The sequence below is a fragment of the Artemia sp. Qi Xiang Cuo genome, chromosome 20 (genome assembly GCF_049724085.1).
Source record: "Artemia sp. Qi Xiang Cuo chromosome 20, ASM4972408v1, whole genome shotgun sequence".
Taxonomy (NCBI): domain Eukaryota; kingdom Metazoa; phylum Arthropoda; class Branchiopoda; order Anostraca; family Artemiidae; genus Artemia; species Artemia sp. Qi Xiang Cuo.
Window position 1 is genome coordinate 25,053,781 of NC_142813.1, and position 21,305 is coordinate 25,075,085.

Below are 21,305 nucleotides of genomic sequence, written 5' to 3' on the forward strand. Positions count from 1 at the left end.
AGGTCCTATAAATTTAGCACTGCTGCTATGTCCTCAATATTCACCAAACTGCATAGGTATCTTCATTTTGCGTCAGGAGTCTGCTACATAATCCATCTTGATCAAAACTCCCTGAAGTTTTAGCCTTTTTGGACATGCCTAGGATTAAAAATCTCCCTCTTTCCCAACCATAAATGGTATGTCTAAGCAATAGGCAAATTGCATAATTTACATCTCTTTCCCTAAGGGGTGTGGGGGTCATATCTAACTATCCCAGAGGAAAGTTAGTGGACCTTTTGACTATTTTGAACAAAATATCTATTGCAAAATTTAGATCAAACTATCTATCGCAAAATTTTGATCAGTGTTGAGGGGGCATCTAAAAAGGGCAATGGACTGGTTGTCCTCCAATCACTTTTGGATGTTTAAAAGTGGCACTGAATTTCAGTTTTAGTCAAATGAGCCTTCATTTAGGAGCCTTGCTTGTATGAAGTAGCCTGGGGAAAAACAATATATAGAGCCCACTTCACTCTTTGCTTGGAGGCCACTTTTCCCTCTGTCTAATGATTGTATTCACAGTTATAGTGGGGACATATTTGTCAGTGTGACCAGCCTTGAAACCAAACTGATTGTCTGGAGTAGAGCACGCAATATTTACATTATTTATTACCAGGAGCTCTGGTCAGCTTACATAATGTCACAATAAATCTGATGCACAACTTAGCCTATTTCCTATAAAGAATTTGAAAGTCTATTTTATTATGCATTGGTGTAATTGGATTTTATGAAGTTTTGGAAGATTCCCATTGGCTATACAGTGGTCTATGAACAAGGGGATACTCCTTTTTTCATTTCTTTTTTAAGATCAGTTAAACATTTTCCAAGATGTTGGATATCACCCACGAATTTTAGTTTGCCAAATATCCCTTATTCAAATTTTTAATCTGTTTAGAAACACTGTGCGTTTTCTTCATTGCCTGTAATCTGCCTATATTTAAGGCCTTATGTTTCACAGTTATTGTTTGATTTGCTCCAAGCAGCACTGTAACTTTGCTCACTTCCACTGTGGCAAAATTCCCTTTGGAAGGTTCAAGTTTGGTCACTCTGAAAAAAGTCCTTTCTCATTAGTATTGGAATCCGTCCTCTGATTTGTCTCCTGGGCTATTTCAGGAAGTTGTTCACTCCTCTTGTGTTCACACCTGGTTGTGTTAACTTGCACTGGTAACTTTGGAACAGTTTCATTTATTTTCTTTAAGTTTGTATCCAGTGGCTACTAGCTTGAAACCAATCAAGAAACTAGTAGCATCAATTGTGGGATGGGGGTGGGGGAGTGTCATGTGCGTCTTCATGGGTTTGTTACCTTCCCCTCCCTATATTTGAAAAATACCTTATGAGGGGTATTTTCGTTGATATTTTCAGTATTTTAAAAAAATTGGTATTTGAGAAATTTGTCTGTATTTTTCTTTTCACTGAAAAACTTATATAAATGCCAAATTTGCTCCCTGCCCTATATTTTAAGCTTCCGTTTTTCTACCTGTTTTTGGGATATATATTACCGGTGATTAACGAGCTAAACCAGGAATTCCAGAGCGACAGTAGTTGGTTCTTAAGATAGTGCACGGAACCCTACACAATTTGGTCAAACAATTAGTCGTGAACACAATGTGCGGTCTCCCAACAATTTGAGATCTTTGAATTTTCCCACTTTGGGCCAACATTTCAAGTGCTCTGTGATGAAATGAGTGAAGAGGTTGATTTTAACCGAAAGTTGATCTCTGTCAAAAATAAGTGATAAATATGTTTTTATCAGAGATTGTGCGAAGAAATCATCAGAAGGGTTGATTCTGGTGATGAGCTTTTGGTTCAGCTGGAGTGTACTGATCTTAAGGTAGCGCCCGTATTCAGAGCTTGGTAAGAATTTATTCTCGGTTTTACATCACCCTATATTTTGATATTGATCAGCTTGACAGAGAGTGTCGGAAATTTGGTCATTTGTGATTCTCTGGGCGGTTTGATAAAAAAAAAGAACCAGGAGTATTTTGGTTTGGGCTTGGTAAGCTCACTGAATCTGGTGACAATTCCATGGTCAGGGCGATTCCAAGTTTCGCGCAGATTCTTATGCATTTGCCACTTTTCTCTGCAACAGTGGAAAGACAATTTTCGCTGCTGAAGTTGAATAAAACACCATGAGAAACAAGCTGGATCCGAGATTGTGTCGGTACTCATGAGAGTGAACCAGCATGTCCCAGCCCCACGCAAGTGTGATATCCTAGATCCACTGATTAGACCTACCCGGCGCTGGAAGTGAAAATAAAATAGAACCAAAAAAATCTTTTTTCTTAGCTATAGCATATTTTAAAGTTTTTTTTTTTTTGAGTCTTGGGTCTTTCAGTCTTTAGGCTAGTCCATGTTAACTATCGTCTTTTATTATTATTTGAAGTTAATGAATAAACCATTTTTAATTTAGCCTGGAATTGGTATACTAGCTGCAGTCATTTTCATCGTTTAGCTTTTTCCGTCGTTCACTGTTTAAGGACTATAGAGCGTTCGTTTCTCGCAGTTTATCTCAAAATCTCAATGATAAACCGAGCGTAAACACGGCTTATAGCGCTTTTAGAAACACTGAACGGATTTGCTATTTCGATTTGGAGAAAGAGCTAAACGGCAAACAGCGAAGCTAAATTCAGCTCCAAACTCATCTTACCGCTTAGTGAGCTCGGGAGATTAACAGAAAAAAGAACGGATTATAAGCAAAAAAAAATCAAACTTCGTTTAGTTCCCGAAAGTGGAAAAAACACCTTCGGGTTTATGCACGAAAAAACATCAATTCATTCATATTTAAGGTGCCTGGTGAGTAAGCTTGGCATTCTCCCTTATTTTAGTACTTGAATTGGCAGCAAGAAAGAAAAGCAGAACCATGTTTGATGGTCCAGTGGTTACTCTTGGCTCACACAGATGTGGCACCAAAATAATGTATGCGTTTTGTTTTCAAAAGTTATGTTTCCTGGTTGAATCAGAGTTTACAACAACGCCTGATGCTTTGAAAAATTCCACGCTCAGCGAACGACGCGAAGCATCGCGAGCAACACTCTTTTGGTCCTTTTAGCAACATGCTTGCCATGGATTTTTTTTTTCTTGAGCTGGTGGTAATCCTGTAAACAGGTTAAATTTGAAGAATGGAGCGAATCTTGTCTGAATCAGTAATCGATTTTATGAATTCAACTTCAACACAGAGGTTTTCCAAATAAAAATTTTGGTAAATAGATATGCTCACGCTTTACTATTTTGGATCAAAAGGAAATAGAAAACAATAGGGTAATTTATCTTTTCAATGAATCTTCGTATTTTACACCTCAATATATAAATAAGTACGTTCAGTGATGAACGGCAGATTGCCTCTCTGTCGTTAAGAAAACTTTTACAAGTTAGCCTGTTCCATAGTTGTAAAAATATGAATTAACGCTTCTAATTTGCTAAAGTTTAGAGAATTCTAGGTTTATTTTAATACGAGTATAATACGAACGTAGGGAATATTTAGGGAGGGATAGATTGAGGGATGGTCCTTACATTTGCCCTATGTGTGGAGAGATGGATGAGTCTTTGCATCATTTTTTAGGGAGTTGAGGGAGTTGCGCTTGGAAATATTTGCTAGGGAGACCGGGGGGAGACATTGGATGTGGTAGTTTTGAGCAGTAGGTGTTGCTTAAATATAAATAATATTGGAAAGTTCGTCAGGGTAGGTATAAGGTATCGTGATGATTTTCTTAAATAATCAGTTTTTGCGTCTTTTCAGTCTATGTTTTGTTGCTGTATTTTTTCGCTTGTTTTGTGTATGTCACTATGACCCAATTGGGCTTTCGTGTGAATTAATCTATCTATCTATAGTTATAAATATGAGTATTGTTTTTTTCATATTTCAGGTTATTTTATTGCCTATTTTTTTCTTTGCAGATCAAAATGGCCTCAAACCTGCCATTGAAAAACAGCTTTGACGAAGAGCTTATCAAAACGCCAGGTCTTGGTGAAAAGGTGGTGGCTCAGCATCAGCTGAGTATCTCACCATCAAATTTTCTTATCCCGAGTCCGCTTATTACAAGACGAACTAGAACAAAATCTATGTGAGTTTCTAATCAATTTTGATTTGTAGGAATGCTTTCCTTCCAGTATGAAACATAGTGGACCCCAATTTTTTGCTGTCTCTACCCCTTCCCCGCCCAGCTTCTCCCCAGGAAATGTCTTTAAAGATTTATTTTGAGATATGAAGTGTAGGGATATTGGTTTATTTGAAAGGGAATCCCTGTTGGAGGATCCTTGAAAGCAATTTAGGGAAAGAGAAATCACCCCCATTCCCATGAAATCCAGTTTGCACAGCCCAAAGGAGACATGTATTTATTGATTTGGGTATTTTAGTCTTTTAAGATTCAACTAATCCATCTTCAGAATATTATTTATTGAATCATATTCAATTCAATTATTGAAAAATTCAATTCTATTAATAAAAGCCAAATATTCAGTGCCTTTAATGGCAAGCTGTTCATGCTAATTATTAATTATTTAGTTGTCTGCTGAACTGTACTGCTGAAAAGTTGTGTGCTGAACTGTTGTTCGGCTGGACTTACTGATCGTTTCTGCAATCATTATGCTAAGGTATTTCCGCTCAGGCACTTGAGGGATTGCATGATTTCTGAGGGTGACAGAACCACTTTGCATCGTATTAAAGATTAAAAAATCACCCAACAATGTTAATAGAAAGTCTGACAAATAGAAGGATATGATTGTCATACACAAGATAAAGCAGGTGGGTACCATGAAGTAGAAGAGAGGGCGAGATTAGTCCCAGAATATTAGCAAATATGTGCTTGAAATTGCTATGACTAAAAACGTCGTATTGCCTCACACCTCTCCTAGTTTTGGCAGGATCTGATGTTATACCTTCTTATTTGGGAAATTTTTTTTCTATTCCTGGAGAGGAGACAGTAGTTACAAAAAAAGGTAGATAATTTGATTAGGAAGTGCCCAGAAATTCAAGGAAGGTTGAGGTGTCAGGAGGTTGGGCCCAAATTAGACCCTGCCTTCAACCCTAAAAAAATCACTGTCTATTTATCATGAACCAAAAAATAGTGCTAATCTAATTTATGTGTCCTAAACTAAATATTATTTAACAAAATTTGAATGAATTTACATTAAGAAAATTTCTACCTATTGGTTTTCAGAATAGCTTCTCGTTTGACCCCCCCCCCTCCAGTGCCTGTGCATGTAGTAAATTCATGCAAATATAGGGGGCCATACAATGTATTTTTCAATGTGTATGATGGGGGGAGGCAACTTTGTCGTTTTTTCAGTTATTTTGAATGAAAATACAATAAAGCTTTTTTTCAATGAACAAATACGGAATAATTAGTCCTAGTCTTGTTCCTGCTTAACAGGTAAGAGGTAACTGCTTCAAAAATCCGACATACCTCATGAAATGCATCATTTCAAGAAGCACAACCGATTTTTGGTATGCATGGGAGGTAGTAATTTGATTGCAGCTTGCTTCCAACTCCTCCTGCTTCATTAGATAAATGCCTTGTCTCCATTTAAATTACAGAAGGAATTAATTGCGAAGAATGTTGAAAACTATTAACTTAGACCTCTTTTTTTCAGCTATAATATAAGGATTTTTCTCACTGTCGATCATTGACTAACATTAGGCTAATTGTTAATCAAAATGAATTGTTAGGTCAGATGTGTGATTGACTGATGTGGCGTCGGTAGAATTTGTATCGCCCAATGTGTAAATGCTATATTATTTTAAAGTTGTAGTGGTAAAGAATCCGATTGGTAAAAAAGCGAATTGTGTTTCGGGCCTAACAATTCTAATAACAACGAAGGGCCCACTAACTGAAAATTTTCTCAATCACCGCTTCTACTGGTCCTGTCAATACAGGGTTCTATTGCATGAGAGCATTAAGTTTTCCACAATTTTATTAATTCGTTAGGATTTCTTAATTTCTAGTTCTTTTTTTTTTGACGAATTATCTGCAAATATCAGCAAGAGTAATGAATTTCGAGCGTGTCGTTGCAAAACTAGTCCCCTTTTGTTAGTTTTTAGGTTGTTTTGGGGCCTTGAATTGTAAATAATTATGGTAAAACTTAGCGAATTTGTCGAGAACGTTTAAGAATACTCTTATTTCTGTTCTTGCTTCCAGTTTTTCTCTCAGACTCAAATTATGAGTATAATTTGATCTCCTCATAACCGGAGCCGTTTCTAGAGCTGGTGGTGCCCAGGGAAAAATTGATTACACCACCCTCCTCCCGACTCAAATATAAGCAAAAAAGCCGAATCTAAGTGAAAAGTTGGTTTAAAGTAGGCAATCCCCCCGCCGCCGCGCCCCCTAGCTTTGGCACCCAGGGAAGCTAACCCGGTTGTCGCCCCCCTGGGAACGGCTCTGCTCATAACCTACCCTGAAAGTTTAATCTCGAATATTTTAAGGTTTGTGATCCCTTTGGAACAGGTGATTTTGTGTCAGACCTACAACTGTAAATCGCACTGAAACTAAAAGATACCTGTTGTATTGAATTCATTGATTTCAGGTCTGTTCATACCTCAAGCCATAATGACGGTATTACATATAGTTACAAACAGTTCGTGGTAACGAACTGTAAGTAAGGAGTTGACGAGCCTGAGAAAATGTTCCTGATTTTCGAAAAAAAGGGGAAACACCCCCTAAAAGTCAAGTGCTCTTAAGGAATAGTACACCATCAGATTCAGGGTATCAGAGAACCCTATTGTAGAGGTTTCAAGCTTCTATCTGCAAAAATATGGAATTTTGTATTTTTTGCCAGAAGAAAGATCATGGATGCGCGTTTTTTTTAAGGGGTGATCGTATCGACCCAGTAATCCTAGAATGTCGGGAGGGGGCTCCTTTGAACGGAAATTAAAAATTCTAGTGCCCTTTTGAAGTGACAAAAAAATTGGAGGACAACTAGGCCCCCTCCCCCGCCCTTTTTTCCAAAATCGTCCCATCAAAACTTTGAGATAGCCATTTTCTTCATCATAGTTGAAAGGTCCAATAAATATGCCTTCTGGTATAATATGACCCCCTCCCCCACAGGCCCAAGGGAAAAGACCTTAAGTTATAAATTTGCCCATTGTTTGCGCATAGTATGTGTTATTGGGATGTATGCATACATTTTCAGGTGAGGGAAGACAAATCTCTGCTGGGAGTTTTTCCAGGGGGAGGGAAGTTTCCAGGGAGTGAACTTGTCAGGGGAAATTGTAAACTGGGGAAATTTGCTAGAATTCTTATACAATTTTTTTTTACATGTCTTGCTTTCTCTTTTCCGTCTCAATTTTACGCGCGGAGTGGTTAAGAGTAATCATCCGGGGTAAATTTTCACCGGGATCGAATTGTCTAGAGGATATTTCCGTGGAGAGGGGGTTTCTCCGTCGAGGTGGGGCCAGATCTCCTGGCATTGTTTAAAAAACAATCAGAAATTAAATAAATAAAAAAAACAAGTTTTTTCAACTGAAAGGAAGGTGCAATATTAAAACTTAAAACGAACAGAAATTATTACATATATAAAGGGGGTAGTTCCCTCCTCAACACCTTGCTCTTTATGCTTAAGTTTGAATTTTGTCCCAATCCTTTAAGAATGACTCCTGAAACACCTGGGCCGTTTAATTAAAACAATAAGACGTTTTTCAAAAGTACTAAAAAACTCTAGCGTAAAGAGCGAGGTGTTGAGGTGGGGGCAACCCCCTTTATATACGTAATAATTTTAGTTCGTTTTAAGTTTTAATATTGCTCATTACTTTCAGTTGAAAAAACTTTTTTTTTTTATTTAATTTCTTAGAGAATGACCTAACCTTGAAATTGAAATATTATTATTGGTTTTCTATTTCTGCATGTTTCTGGCTTATTTCCAACGCTTTTTTTTAATCTAAAAAAAAAAATATAAAAAAAATACACAACCAGTTTCAGAAATGTAATTAGGTAGATGGAAAAATCTAACTTAGGGTATGGTACACACTCCAGAATTTGGATCTACAGATCAGACAATAACCAGTTTGTACCTGTCAGTATTTGAAAGAAATTGGCTTAGGCTCAGTTGAAATCTACGTTGTAGGTATATTTTTATTAAATATTTAATATATAGAGATGGCATTTTCATTGGGTTAGGTATTTAATATAATGCGCTCTGTGTGGCCCCCCTACCATAATTCTGTGTTGTAGGATTAACCTAACTTCATTTCTCGAGCATGTACCATATAATACACAAGCAGTGGCGTAATTTCGTCTAAATATTCTGGGTGGGTGCCAATTTTTCCAAATCAAGTGAAAATGACAATAAAAGCTCAAAAATGAGCCATTTGGTACCATGAAAGTACTATAAAGATACTTTATAGTACTATAAAGCGAAATATATATAAAAGAAAACTTATCCGTTTCTGTTGATGCTTAAATTATGCAATCTGAATTTTGACAAGATTTATGAAGAAACATAAATTTCTGCTTGGGAGGGGGGGCAAACCGAGGTCTGGGAGGATCAGTTGCCTCCCTGCCCCATAGCAAATTATGCCCTTGTACACAAGCAGCTAACTTAGCTATGTAGGGACTGAAAATTGTCATCTTCTGTTGAAACATTAAAACCGTAGGACTGATGAAAAACAACGTACCAAAAACTTGCACATGGAAGATAAGCATTAATTATCAAGATCGTTGTTGAGGTGACAAGTCAATTTGTAGTTTTTCTTTTTTGTTTCCATGGAAGCAACTTAGATTGGTTATTTTGGCAATCATGAAAGGATTGGGTAACACTGTTGCATCGCGATTGTTTGTTATGCTTTGAGCTAAAAAAGAAAAGAAAAATCAGACACTACATGATCCAGATTGTTTCAGAATCAGCAGTTGAAAGCAAATGTATACCTGGCTCAAATATGGGTGTACCTCTCTATGAAAGAAAGGCTTTGAAGTATCGTATACGTAACAATCGTTATTAGCATTGCATTCAAATAGCGAAACAAGGATGAGATTCCTGAAACTGTTCAAGTCTGGTTCACTTTTGACATTGAATGAATTTAAAAAAAAAAAGTCAAAAAATTGACAAAAGTGCTTTATTTCAAGAAAAAATTCACTCTTTTTGAAGAATAAAAAATCGGACCCGATTTATAATGTGTATTATTAACATAGGCATAACAACAGAAATTGAGAGTCCAAATAGTTATCAAAACCGCAGATCTTATACTATTCTTTCGTCAGCATAAAATGACGTTTGAGTTAGGGTTACCTAAAAATAGAACGTTTGATAAATAATGTAAAACTACTAGCCAGCTAGCTCTTTTGTTATTGATAAAACTAATCTAGAAGAGCAAAAAAGGATGGAGTGTAATTTTTTCTTGCTACAAAATTCCTGGCACCATTATAAGGTTTTATAATTTCTGATGGTCTCAGAGATTCCACTAGTCAAAACTGTAGATAGTTTCTAATTTGATCGGAGTCCAAATATCCAGTCTTTGAGGTTTTGAAGCTAAAATTACAACATGGACGTCCTAAGAGAAACACAGTACGTAGCCTAAATTATTCAGAAATAATTTGCATTGCCACCACAATTTGTATTTCAGGATTTCTGAGCTTCATGGCTGCAAAGCTAATGTCGCAGAACATGCTGGGTTACAAACCATACACTGGCTGCCCAAATCATAGTGTAATGACCAGCTCTATTTTTTAACTGTAGAAAAAATTTCGTCTATCATTCTCATTTTCCATATGGGCTTACAGCTGCCTTTGGCTCCCTGATCAGAGAAGACACAAATTATGGTTAAAGACAATGCACTATAGTGGATCATCGAAATACTCGAAAACGGTTACAATTACAGCAAGACTTGCGTTTGTGTGTCTGGCAATGGTATTCATACTTTTCCAACGCAGTTTAGATCAAATATGGGGTCCCCTCTACCACGCATGTAATTCAAATACTTAGTAGATTCTTTTTTTGGCCCACAAAATCACAACGGGCAGACTATCCTGTGGTCTTGGCATTGCTTTAAATAAAAAGTTCACCACGGGTTTGATAGGTTTGAGTGATGCTTATATTGCTCTTGAGCTAGAATACTTTGTTTAGGTATGTGTTTGTATGCCCACTAATTATTGTAACCACATTTCTGACAAAGAGTTTCCTTTAGCATGCGCGTCACTATCGAATATTCTAGATAAAACTCAAGCAACCCACAGATGACTTGTTACTTGTGGTGACTTTAGCACGAATTTGAGCAATTCCTAACTCCTGCTTAAACAAATGTTATCATTCTTTCACTATACACTTGGTTATCTGCTGAGGAAAATTTAAATCCCTTATGATGTTCTTTCTAACTCACTGAAGGGGCCTCCCTAAACCTTGATTGCTTTCTAGCTGAATTAACGCATTTTCTTAAAGTTGCTTCCTCTGTTTTTGTGCCTTCGATAAGGGTCCAAATAAGAATACAGGAATGTAGATGGAAAAATGGCGACGTATTGCAAGATTCCTCACTCAGTCCCGTAACAAAACTTAGTTTTGAATCTGTGTTGACTGTGACTGTCCTCGCTCGGGGGTTATTTTTTCGATAATGAAACCAACTAAACGTGTTTTGCAAAGGTCTCCGTTGCCGGAAAAATAGACAAGTTCAAACAGCAACACGTGAGATAAGAAACAACTCCCAGCATCTTTGGAAGAGTTTCGAATTATACACCCAAATTTCTCTTTGCAGTCTAATCAATTGATGGCGTTGCGCGGGAAACACATTTTACTTGCTTTTTTCTGACGATCAACCTCCGATTGAAGCTACTTGTAAACATGTGACCACAGGCACAGCTTTGTCATTGTTACACTTTCAGTTCTCCCTACACGAATTCGTCCAATGAAGCCTAATAAATCACAAAATCCACCGGGGTTCAAGCTGAGCACCTCCATCTCGCTACACCACTTCTTTCACAATATTTGTCACTGTTATTTCAGACTTGTATTGCTCGGCAATATGTACCAACTGCTTTTTAAGAGGGCCTCATTACCTGTATTTTGAAGAAAGGCAAAATCAAAAAGTTGTGAATCGCATAGACCAATTACCCTCTGTTTCATTATTTGTAAGCTTTTAAAAAAAAAGTAATCTTCCAAGAAATCTACACAAGCTGTGACCGTGGAAACAACCAGTCCGAATTCCGCGAATACTTGGGTATACAAAAGGCACATGCAAGGTTTTTTGGCTCTCTGAAACCCCCATAGGGTACTGAAAAAGAATTGGCAGCTACGTGTATGTGGTTGACATTTCAAAAACACTTGACTCCATAATACATTCCTCGGCTAGCCTTTCTCTGCTGAAAAGTAGAATAAACTCTTTTACTTGTCGCCTCCTATGGAATTGGTTTGGCAATAGTTTAATACGAGTACAGGTGGCTATTCAGCTGAGCAGCACTTCTGCTGTCCGGAAAGGTGTGAAATAAGGCTCTATGCTTAGTCCAGCTCTTTTCAACAATGCTATCCGAACCGTAACTAAAAATATTCCTCCATACCTGATTGAATCCTATGTTGACGCTAACCACCTTTGCCACACATACGACATTCTTCTAATATCAAATGATTCCCATGCTCCCTAAAATGTAGTTTATATAGTTTCTTCTGGTTTCAGTGAGATCGTCCTCCAGGTCGCCTCCTTGAAACTGAGTTTGTTGTCTGCGGTTCCTTTAAGAAACCTCTCGTAACTATTAACGTGGGCTCAGCAACTATCTCTCCATCGTTTTCTCTGAAATAAGTTAAAAATTAAAATTGGTCCAGAGGCAGAAGCATATTTTTCTTGAACATTTTGAACATTTTTTCTTGAAGTATTGCAATTTGACACTTTGAAATACAAAACCCAAGTAATAAGTTCTACGAGAGGTCTCTGTGAATTCCATCTCTTCCTTCTGTTATTAGACATTTAAGAGTGTTTCGAAGTCCTTCTGGTAATTCTAAAAGATCTAGGTTCTCCATTACATATAAAATTATCATTAGTCTTAAATAAATATAGATTGATTGACAAAGTTCTAACTTTGTCGTCTGGACTCGATCAGAATAGATTGGAAAGGAAAATAATAAGTATTATTTTTCGAGCGTTGATGGACTGTAAGCAAATCCAATATTCTTTTTCGTTGTTTTTTATTTGTTAGCCCTTGTCAGGGTTATCTGCCGTGTACTTCTTGCCCAGAATTTCTTTTTCTTGTCCGGTCTTTTCTTTTCTTACTTTACAGTTTTGCTCATTTATTTATTTGTTTACTTTTCTTCGTGTTGAAGAGCTAATTCTCATGGTCGCCACACACAACAACTATGAGTCTAGCTCTCCGTTCAGGATGTGTTCTGCTCCAACATTGAGTTGTATGTACTATTTTAGTAACTAAATTCATTCATTCACTAATATGAAAGATCTCATTTTGGAGTTTAATGCTTTTATTGTTGGAAGATCTTACTTTGAAGGGTGGAAGAGATTGGTTTTTTTCTTTATTTTTTTATTTTTTTCCAATCTATGGAGGAGTATGACTGGAAAAAAAACTAAATAAATAAGGTTACTAATTTGATCTTTTTAATCAGATTTATAAAGCTATATTTTCTCTTCATTTTGATTTTTTTTTTCAAGTATAATCTCCCTCCCCCCCGTTTTTTAACTTAAAAGAAAGAAAAAAGTAACCAAATCGCCAGTGTCGGTTGCTAAATTTTGATGATAGGTAATGTATCTTACATCTAAAGTAAGACATTTATTTTCGGAATTATGACAGTTTTGAAGTGTTTAAATTTTGTATATACCTTTTTTTTATCTCTGGAAAACTATAGGATATTTTGCGCACTTCAGAGGAACTATTATCCTCTGATTCACGATCCTCATTTTGGGAAGATGTTTTTTTTTTTTTTTTTTTTTTTTTTTTTTACAAGTCACTGGTCACAAATAGATATTGGAAGCCATAGTGTTGCTCTGCAACATGTTTTTATTTCGTTCTTTGATTTATGAGATATGAAAACTTGAAGAGTTACAAATAAAAGAGATACAAGCCAACTCGGTTAATTTTATTTCTACTTTCTTTTTTTTAGTGCCATGGTGCTCTATAGACCTCGAAAATAATAAGAGTTGACACCTCAAATAGACAAGAAAAAAGGCACATAATTTAATGCACTCAAGTGTATCTTTACGCAAAAGCTCAAAGGCAAAAGAATATCCTAAATTTTTTTCTCGTCACAAAATTTTTTTTTCGCAAGATAATTAATACCGTACTTGCACATAGGAGGAAGAAATTGCCCCCTTTACTGATCAAAGGATTCTTCTAAAAAACACAAGTTTTGGCCTTAGTTTTAAAGTGTTAGTTTTAAGTGTTAGACTTCAAAAGTTTCCGCTGAAGATGAAACTTTGTACAGAGACTAAAAGTGTTTACTGGTGCAATACATTCAAAACTTGCAATCTGCCATCTTTAAATTTAGTCGGTATGGGGATTAAGTGGCTCATAGTACCTTTGGACGTGGGACAGTCGAAAAGGCAACATGCTACAGAATTAAATGTATAGAAGACATTGGCGAAATATTAACTTTGTTTTGTGCTTTCAAATAAACATCGTTCTTTTGTTCTAGGTCCGAACTTGCCCTTGAACGTCCAGTTGAGAAAGGTCACGTGAAGAGATTTTGCAGAGTTAAGGGTCATGGATTTATAGAGCCTGAGGATGGAGGCGATGAAGTATTTGTACACATTTCTGAGTGAGTATTCTTAAGGGATTCAATCTGATTTTTCTTCTTTTTGTGTTTTTATAAAATGTTTACTGAATAACGATCTAGCTACCATCATTAACGGCCAAATTACTTCTCACTTCTCTGATCTAAGATTTTTGCGGTTTAGCACTTAGACCTCAGCCAAAATCCACATCAAAAATAAGTACTTTTTCGTCGATGACCTTCAAATAAGTTTTTTATTAAATTTAGAGGAAATTCATTTTTTAGGAGTTGCTCTACCAAAAATCTGTCCTAGTATCAGCTACCTATGGGATTCACTACGTTATGTCAAGAAAGCACACATATTATTTCTGTCATTTCAATCTCTTTTTGTTATTATTTAAATATCGTTCTGTGGTGTTTTTGGAGGGTATAAAAACACGTGCATTAGGGATACATCTTAAATGTGACACCAGCCCATGAGACGAAAGTCTAGTTGCACTAATGTCGCCATAGTGTCAAGGGAAAAAAAAGAACAAATGTATCATCTTCGTGGAACGGTATATATACTTCAACTGAAAAGACTCACGCAAATTTTATTTTTTATCTATTTCTGTCTTTTCCTAGGAAAGTCGTACTCCGGTTCCATCCTAGCTTAGTGGAAGAAATAGGGGGTGAATAAGTCGAGGAATAAATGCATTTCGTGGTCTTATTTTTAATTTGTTATGTGAGAGGTCCTTTGGATCAGTCTAGAGCCCCCTCCCTCTCCTTGCATCTGTTCAGGCATGACTTAAATCTCTTTTCACGTGCCACTTTCTTTTACACGAATTATGTTATTCTTTCAATATTCATATTTCAAGCATTTAGATTTATATAAGCTCTTCAAAAATATTTTCTTTTAACGTTCTTTTTTTTATTGTTGTTTATAAGCTTTTCTGAGCATTGTACCGCAAAATAGTTTTACTGAAGCGTGCTTGATTTTATTTAGTTTGAACTATAAGAAAAAATATTTTTTGGAGGGACAATAGTTTATTCTGCTGGTTAATATGACCATGGCTCGATGAGTGTGCTGTAATTACATAGCCTTATACATATTTATAAAAAAAAATAACAAGTTACTGCGTGAATACTTTGGATGCATACAAATTTTAGTATATGGAAATAACCTCGATTTACATTCATGTCACGCCATTTTAGCTGGTATTAAAGAGCTAAATCAAGCTGCATCTTCTTTCGTTTTAAATTTTAGGATCAAAGCACTTGTTTGGTTATTAATATTTTACAGTCACAACAAATATCCTTAGTTACGAGGCTTAGTACCCAAAAGTGGAAAGAAATATCGGGCCGTTTATCTGTTTATCTTTTATTTATTTTTCACAAGCTTGTTTCACTGAATCTATACTCTAGTGAAAACCATTATAGTAATTTAGTCCAAATAATTGACAAAAGTTTTCACCGCAAAAATCATCAGGATATTCAGCAGTCTTGAGAGGAAATATTTCTCATCCATTTCTTGACTTGACTTAATTGACTGAAGTCCGGTCCTTCTCCGAAGGTTGATTGAGGCCTTTTTCTTCGTAATACCGCGGATGTGCCTTCTGTGTGCCTCGCAGTCTTCTGCTAGATTGGAAAGGTTTGAGAGGCGGTGAGGCGTCCGCTTATTTTTTCCCACTTCATCTTACCTTGTTTTAATCCTTGCAATACCCATAGATTCTATGTCAGTTCTTAATTCCGCCCCGTTTTATATGTATATATTGGATAATGCATCCCACTCATCCGTCTTCTAGGGAGGCAATCCTTCCCGTTCTTAAAAACTTTTGAGCTATTTAGCATAATTGCTCTAAAGATGTAGTCTTGATGGAAATTGAAAACTAAGTTATTTAAACCACTCTCTGAAGTAACATTTTCTGAATGGTTTAGAGCCATTTCGTCCATGAATATTAATGTTTGGCATCTCATCACTAAGCTCCGTGCCAAAAATAGTCTTTAAGCAGTTTTCTTAAATCATCGAACAATTATTTCTCTTCCTTCTGCAGTGACCACCCTTCAAGATAAGAAAAAGGTCTTATTTAACTCGTCTTTTACCAGGGGCATCAGTGTTGTCTCAACTGCTTCAGGTTTCGATCTCCTTTGGAAACTTGCTCCTGTACACACTCCTAAACCGAGTGAAAACAACTCGTAATTTTGCTGATTTACTTCTTAGGTCTTCCTTCTAACATCCATCCTCAGTTGTAACGCCACAGTGAGAAAGTAAGAAGAACAAAGAATCTAATTTTTCAACTGTTTCATCACCTACCTTCATAACAAATTGAGCACCATCCTCTAAGACTAAAGCTGTTGTTTATTAGTGCTGCCATGAACATAAATACGCTCTTGTATACCGTTTCTGAGTGAACCAAGATTGCCTGTGTGCAAGGCCATACCCAGAGGGGGGGTTAGGGGGGTTTGAACCTCCCCCGGAATATCTGTCTGACTCGTAAAAACGTAACAAAAATGCATATAAACAAATTTTGTATGCATTTTTTGAGGTTTTTTGTGTAACCCCCCCCCCCGAATTTTTTTTTTAGTCAAAAGCCCCTCCGAAAAAAAATCCTGGGTACAGCCTTGCCTGTGTTTCAAAGTGAAATCTCGGCTTCTCATCCTAGCCCTATGTCGCTAACGATTTCGCAGAGGTTAAGCAGATGCAAAGAAAATTTTTTTCTAGCATAAAATTTATTTTCAACTAAAAATTTAATTAGATCTTTTTTATTCTGTATCAATTTTGTCGACTATTACTTTTAATGGCGATTTGGATTGGAAACTGAAAGGCTGATTTATTAACTAAAAGAGTACTTTTCTCCTTCCGGGATCGCTGCTTCTTTATAAATATTGATTTTTAGCTATCCTTGTCCTTACTATTTCAATTTTATTTTCTTTAGTATCGAAGGTGAATATGTGCCTTTAGAAGGTGATGCTGTCTCTTACCGTCTTGTGCCTGTACCTCCCAAAAATGAAAAATTGCAAGCCGTCCATGTCGAAATAACGCAACTCACACCAGAAAAACATCAAAAATGGTCGTGTCCTGTCGACGAAGATCAACCTCATGCGCATCCAGAAGCATAATTGGATTCTGCTCTAAGTTTATGATTAGTTAGTAACCAAATAGTGATTGGACGGGGATGACAAACATTTTCTTCATAGGACTTTCTAGTTTATTCTTGGAACCTTTTCAGGCATGCCATCTGTATTTGATATTTCTAATTTCAAAGAGGGAAGCTCTGAAGACCTGTTTGTTTATTTAATATTGATTGCTAATTTATCTGGTCCTCGACTTATATTTTGGGTCCTTGTATTGGATTGTTAGATTACCAACGAAAACATAAATTCTCATATTAATCCAAATTGGTGTCAGTAGTCCTAGGCTAACTGACCGATTGTTTGTTAAAATTTGCAGTGGGTTGTTTTTAAATTTGGAAAAGTCGTTGTTTATTAGCGATTATCTTTCAGATGCCTCTTTCAATTGCTTATTTGAATCAGGGGTTGGGAAACTCTCGTGTTTGGCCAATATTTAGTCTGTGGCTGTATCAATCTATCCCCTTGTTGACAACTAGCATATTACAAAAGTGCACTGCATATTTGCTGATTATACACGATACTTTAACATAGCACAATGAATTAAATTTGATATTTTTAAATTACCCGAGAACATCTGGTCACTATAAATCCTAAATACTGTATCTAACACAGACAACAAATTTCAAGTAGAAACAATAGGGAAATTTTTCTAAGGACAGCGGAATTCCAAACTTTAAATGGATATTTCGGGCCTATGTCCAAGGGCCGTCCTCAGCCCAACACAAGCGAAAATGTGAAAGAGAAACTTACATTAAAATACGAACTTTAAAACTAATAATAAAAAAATAAAAATAAACTTCCAAAAGGTTTTTTAAAAGTTCTTTTTTGCTTTAAAGTTCGTATTTTAATGTAATTTTCTGGTTTATATTTTCGTTTGTGCTGTGCTCAGAACGGCCCTTCGAGATAGGGCTGAAATAGTTTAGGATTTCACTATCTTTGGAAAAAATTTTACCTTTTGTTTCTACATGTAATTCGTTGTTTATTATGGAAAGGCAATGTGGTCTTTGTCGCTATCTGTTGTATCTAACATTTTTATTCCTGTAAGTTAATTACCAAAATCGTTTGCTAAGCTGTTAGGGAGAGTCAGCATGGTAATGTGTGTTCGATCACGCTATTATCCTCTTGGTCTACATAGCCCTAGGGCAATGTAGGACCATGGCCTGATACCATTGCCCTCAAAGGGAGGATCATTAGCCTGATGATCCTCCCTTTGAGAACAGCCTAGCAGACAGTTTTAGTAATTGTCTCACAAGTGTGAAAATGTAAGATACAAGTTTTTGGCGTGATAATAACAATTTAACAGCTATTTATTTTCTATTCTACGTTCAAAAAGAAACAATTCTTCATATCTAATCTAAACTATAAATATTTTCAATTTGTTTGTTTTTCTTTTCTGTGTTCATTGTAGGGTAATATATCACTTTCTGGCTACCTTTGGTACCAGATAACTTCTACAGTAGGAGCAAGATGCATATGTTTGCCAAAAGTGTAGCCTCTGATCGTTTCTTTAGAGGGAAATTGGTCTAGGATGCCCGTGTGAAGACAGTGTGAGGACCTAAAAAAATATATTTTGTGCTATTAATTGAAAAGTTGATACTTTTTTGTTGTTTCTTTGGATACCTGAAGGATAATAGTACCTGTAGCATTTCCTTTTTGTTAAATCATATCAACCTAGAATGGAATGCTCCAATTTTTCAAAGAATGGAAAATGTGCTTATCCATTCCAGTAAGATTCGATCATTTCTGCTTCATCTGGCGTAACTTATAATTTGGATTGATAGTAAGATTGTCAGTTTGAGTACCTAACCATTAATTGTGTTAAGGGTGTATGAATGAATATCAATATTGATGGCAGGATCCTGTTTAAGGAAGGGCTTAGACTAGGATGGTGCCAAAATGAAACCAGCCGCAAGCTTAACCTGAAAAACAGTGATAGATTGCTGCTTTCTATTATAAATTTTGTAAATCTTCGCGTATTATAACTGTTGCAGCTATTGCAATTTGTAATTCCATTGAACATTCAACAGAATTCTTTTTATGGACCTAAGTTACTGTCCTGTTAAGGAAGAGAGCTGAACTTGTAAACTGTCCTTTATTTTTTTTTTTTATTAAACCGTATTTATTAATATTTTCAGTCACGCTGTATTCAGCCACGCTGTATGAAGGTATATTCTCCGATTCAGAATCTGAATCTCCGATTCAGAACTTGTAAACTGTCCTATTTCCACTCTTATTTTTATGGATTTTTTTTTTTTTTTTAATGATAATACACAAGGCCCGTATTTCTATTTAAAAGTATGATTTGTAGTGTGTATAATTACAGAGATACTTTCATTTAGTTAAATCGAACAACTTTTCGATCTATAAATAAATAAGAAGAAAACTAGACTGAAACCTGAAAAATCAAGTATAGTACTGATTCTTAACTTAGATTTTCGAAATAAAATCGCAATTCTCATATTTTGGAAATTACTTGGTATTACAATTTTCAAGTGTCTGGTTGCTAAAATGAACGGTTTTTTTGTAGAAAAGTCAAATAGCTAAACTATTAAGCAATAGAAAGTCTGATTGCAATTTTATAATTCAACGTCCGAAATCCGATTAGAGCTACAAATTTTACCTTGAATTATGTGAAAATTAAAATGCAAAATTTGTGGGAAACGGGATAATTCTGGTTCCAGGTTTTATTTTTGTCTTTCTATTCTTTTTTCCCATAATATCCTACAACATGAACCGAAGTTTATTTATCAATTTTTTTTATACTATTTGAATTTTCGTCTGGTATAATCTGAGAATAAGGAATAGACAGTTGTTCAGAAGTACTAATGTCGATTCCTTAACCCAAATGAGGAACTGATTTCTGAATCATCAAGTAAAATCAAATTCTGCAATAGAATTGGTCTGGCCATGACAAATTTTAGCTATCTAACTATGTTTGACAGTTAAATCTTCAAGGTAAAAACCTTGTATAGCGAATGAATTACAATAACAGGTTCTTTTTTTAGGCTGATTAAGTTAGATAAAATTCGACCAAGGAACAGTCTTTAAGGAGGTTGCCTTTCTTCCTTACAGTGACAGGATAGTTATTCCTATTTGTGCTTTGAATTCGAAAATGATTTTTGGAATTATTTTGTTCTTCAGTGATAGTTTCTTTTTCTTGTTTATTTTTTAATCTTTTTATTACAAATTCTTTTGTGAATTGTTAATAAATTCTGTTTCCTTTTAAGAGTCGTTTTACTGCTAGCGTATTCTGTACTATAACCCCGAACGAAGACGACTTTCATGAGTGTAAAGGTTATTGATTGAAGAGATTTAAAAGGCATGAAGTTACAAGACAAGGGGGAAATTTTAGAGCATTAAAGAAAACAGAAACCTCAAATTGCCTCGAAAATCAAATAAATATGCTCCAAAATATACCTGATCAGTTAATCTAGTACGTTTATTATCATCTTTCAAAAAAAATCCCCTTAAAAATTATCTTACTTGGGGCTTTCCCATTGCTTTTTGCCCAAAATAGATAAATGGGTGGTCTGAACGTTCTATATTTTGGGGAGGATTTGCCTGTAAGGGCTAATATTTCCAAGGTCTAAAAACAAAAGATTTCTCTTTTAATGTTGATTCAAAAACTACATACTTTATTAAGTGTGGGCTATTTTCCTTGGTACTAGACAGGGGTATGCCCTCATCCAAACATATTTTTATGGTGGTATCTATAAGGGAAGCAATCCTTTCCTTTTTTTATTCTTCTTTTTCTACAAATTTTTCAGTCTACTGTACCGTTATATTTTTTCCCTCTTGTACGTTTTTTCGTCAAATCTTGGTAATTATTTTCTATTAAGAAAAAGGTTTTGGAGAATTATGTTTTTCAATATTATTTTTTTTTAACGCAAATTGGTGCTTTTTTGGAAACTTAAATTAATGAAAGTTACATATCTAGAATCAGCATATAAATTTGATATTTTTAAATATATATATAAAAAAAGATTTTTGAGGCGTTCAAACTTGATGCATTCGATGCAAGATTTTTCGTTTTAAAAAAAAATTGAAAAACAAAAAGGACTTGAACCTACTATGCATCGAAGGTGGATGACTAGGAAGCATATCTTAACGAGCAAAAGTCGGTTAGAGGCCCGTCAATCTTCACGTGTTGATGGCCTAGCTAATTGGTTACACAATTGAGGCGTGGGTTTTTTACTAAAGAACTGATTATTTTTAATTGTCTCATATTGTTTATAATTACTCTTTTAATTGCTAATTATTATCAATTACTTTTACCAAAGAAATAATTATTTCTATTTATAACTATTTGTATATTACGGAAACAGAAACTAATTTAGGAAAGATCCGAAATTTCACACTGTTTAGAAAGGGTGCATCTCACTCGTAACTTTACTGAAGACCGAAAATAAGGCTTTTCTGCTCTTCGCGAAAATATTTTTTTCAAAAATTTAAACGAGAAATTGCCTGCGAAACAACGGCGTGTAACCGAATTATGTTACTTCAATTTGGTAGGTAGTATAGTACATAAAATT

At 35.5% G+C, this 21,305-nt stretch overlaps 1 protein-coding gene across 2 annotated transcripts in view; it reads left to right on the forward strand.

The window, feature by feature from the left end:
- Positions 1 to 19,993, forward strand: part of LOC148940035 (cold shock domain-containing protein CG9705-like) — a 35,721-nt gene extending 15,728 nt beyond the window's left edge. For both annotated transcript variants that reach the window (XM_089105858.1, XM_089105857.1), the window contains exons 2-4: positions 3,931 to 4,097; positions 13,585 to 13,707; positions 16,578 to 19,993. In XM_089105858.1, coding sequence (XP_088961984.1) covers positions 3,937 to 4,097; positions 13,585 to 13,707; positions 16,578 to 16,761 — 468 coding nt within the window. In that variant the 5' untranslated portion in view covers positions 3,931 to 3,936 and the 3' untranslated portion in view covers positions 16,762 to 19,993. The remainder of the gene's footprint in view (positions 1 to 3,930; positions 4,098 to 13,584; positions 13,708 to 16,577) is intronic.
- The last annotated feature ends 1,312 nt before the right edge of the window (positions 19,994 to 21,305 follow it).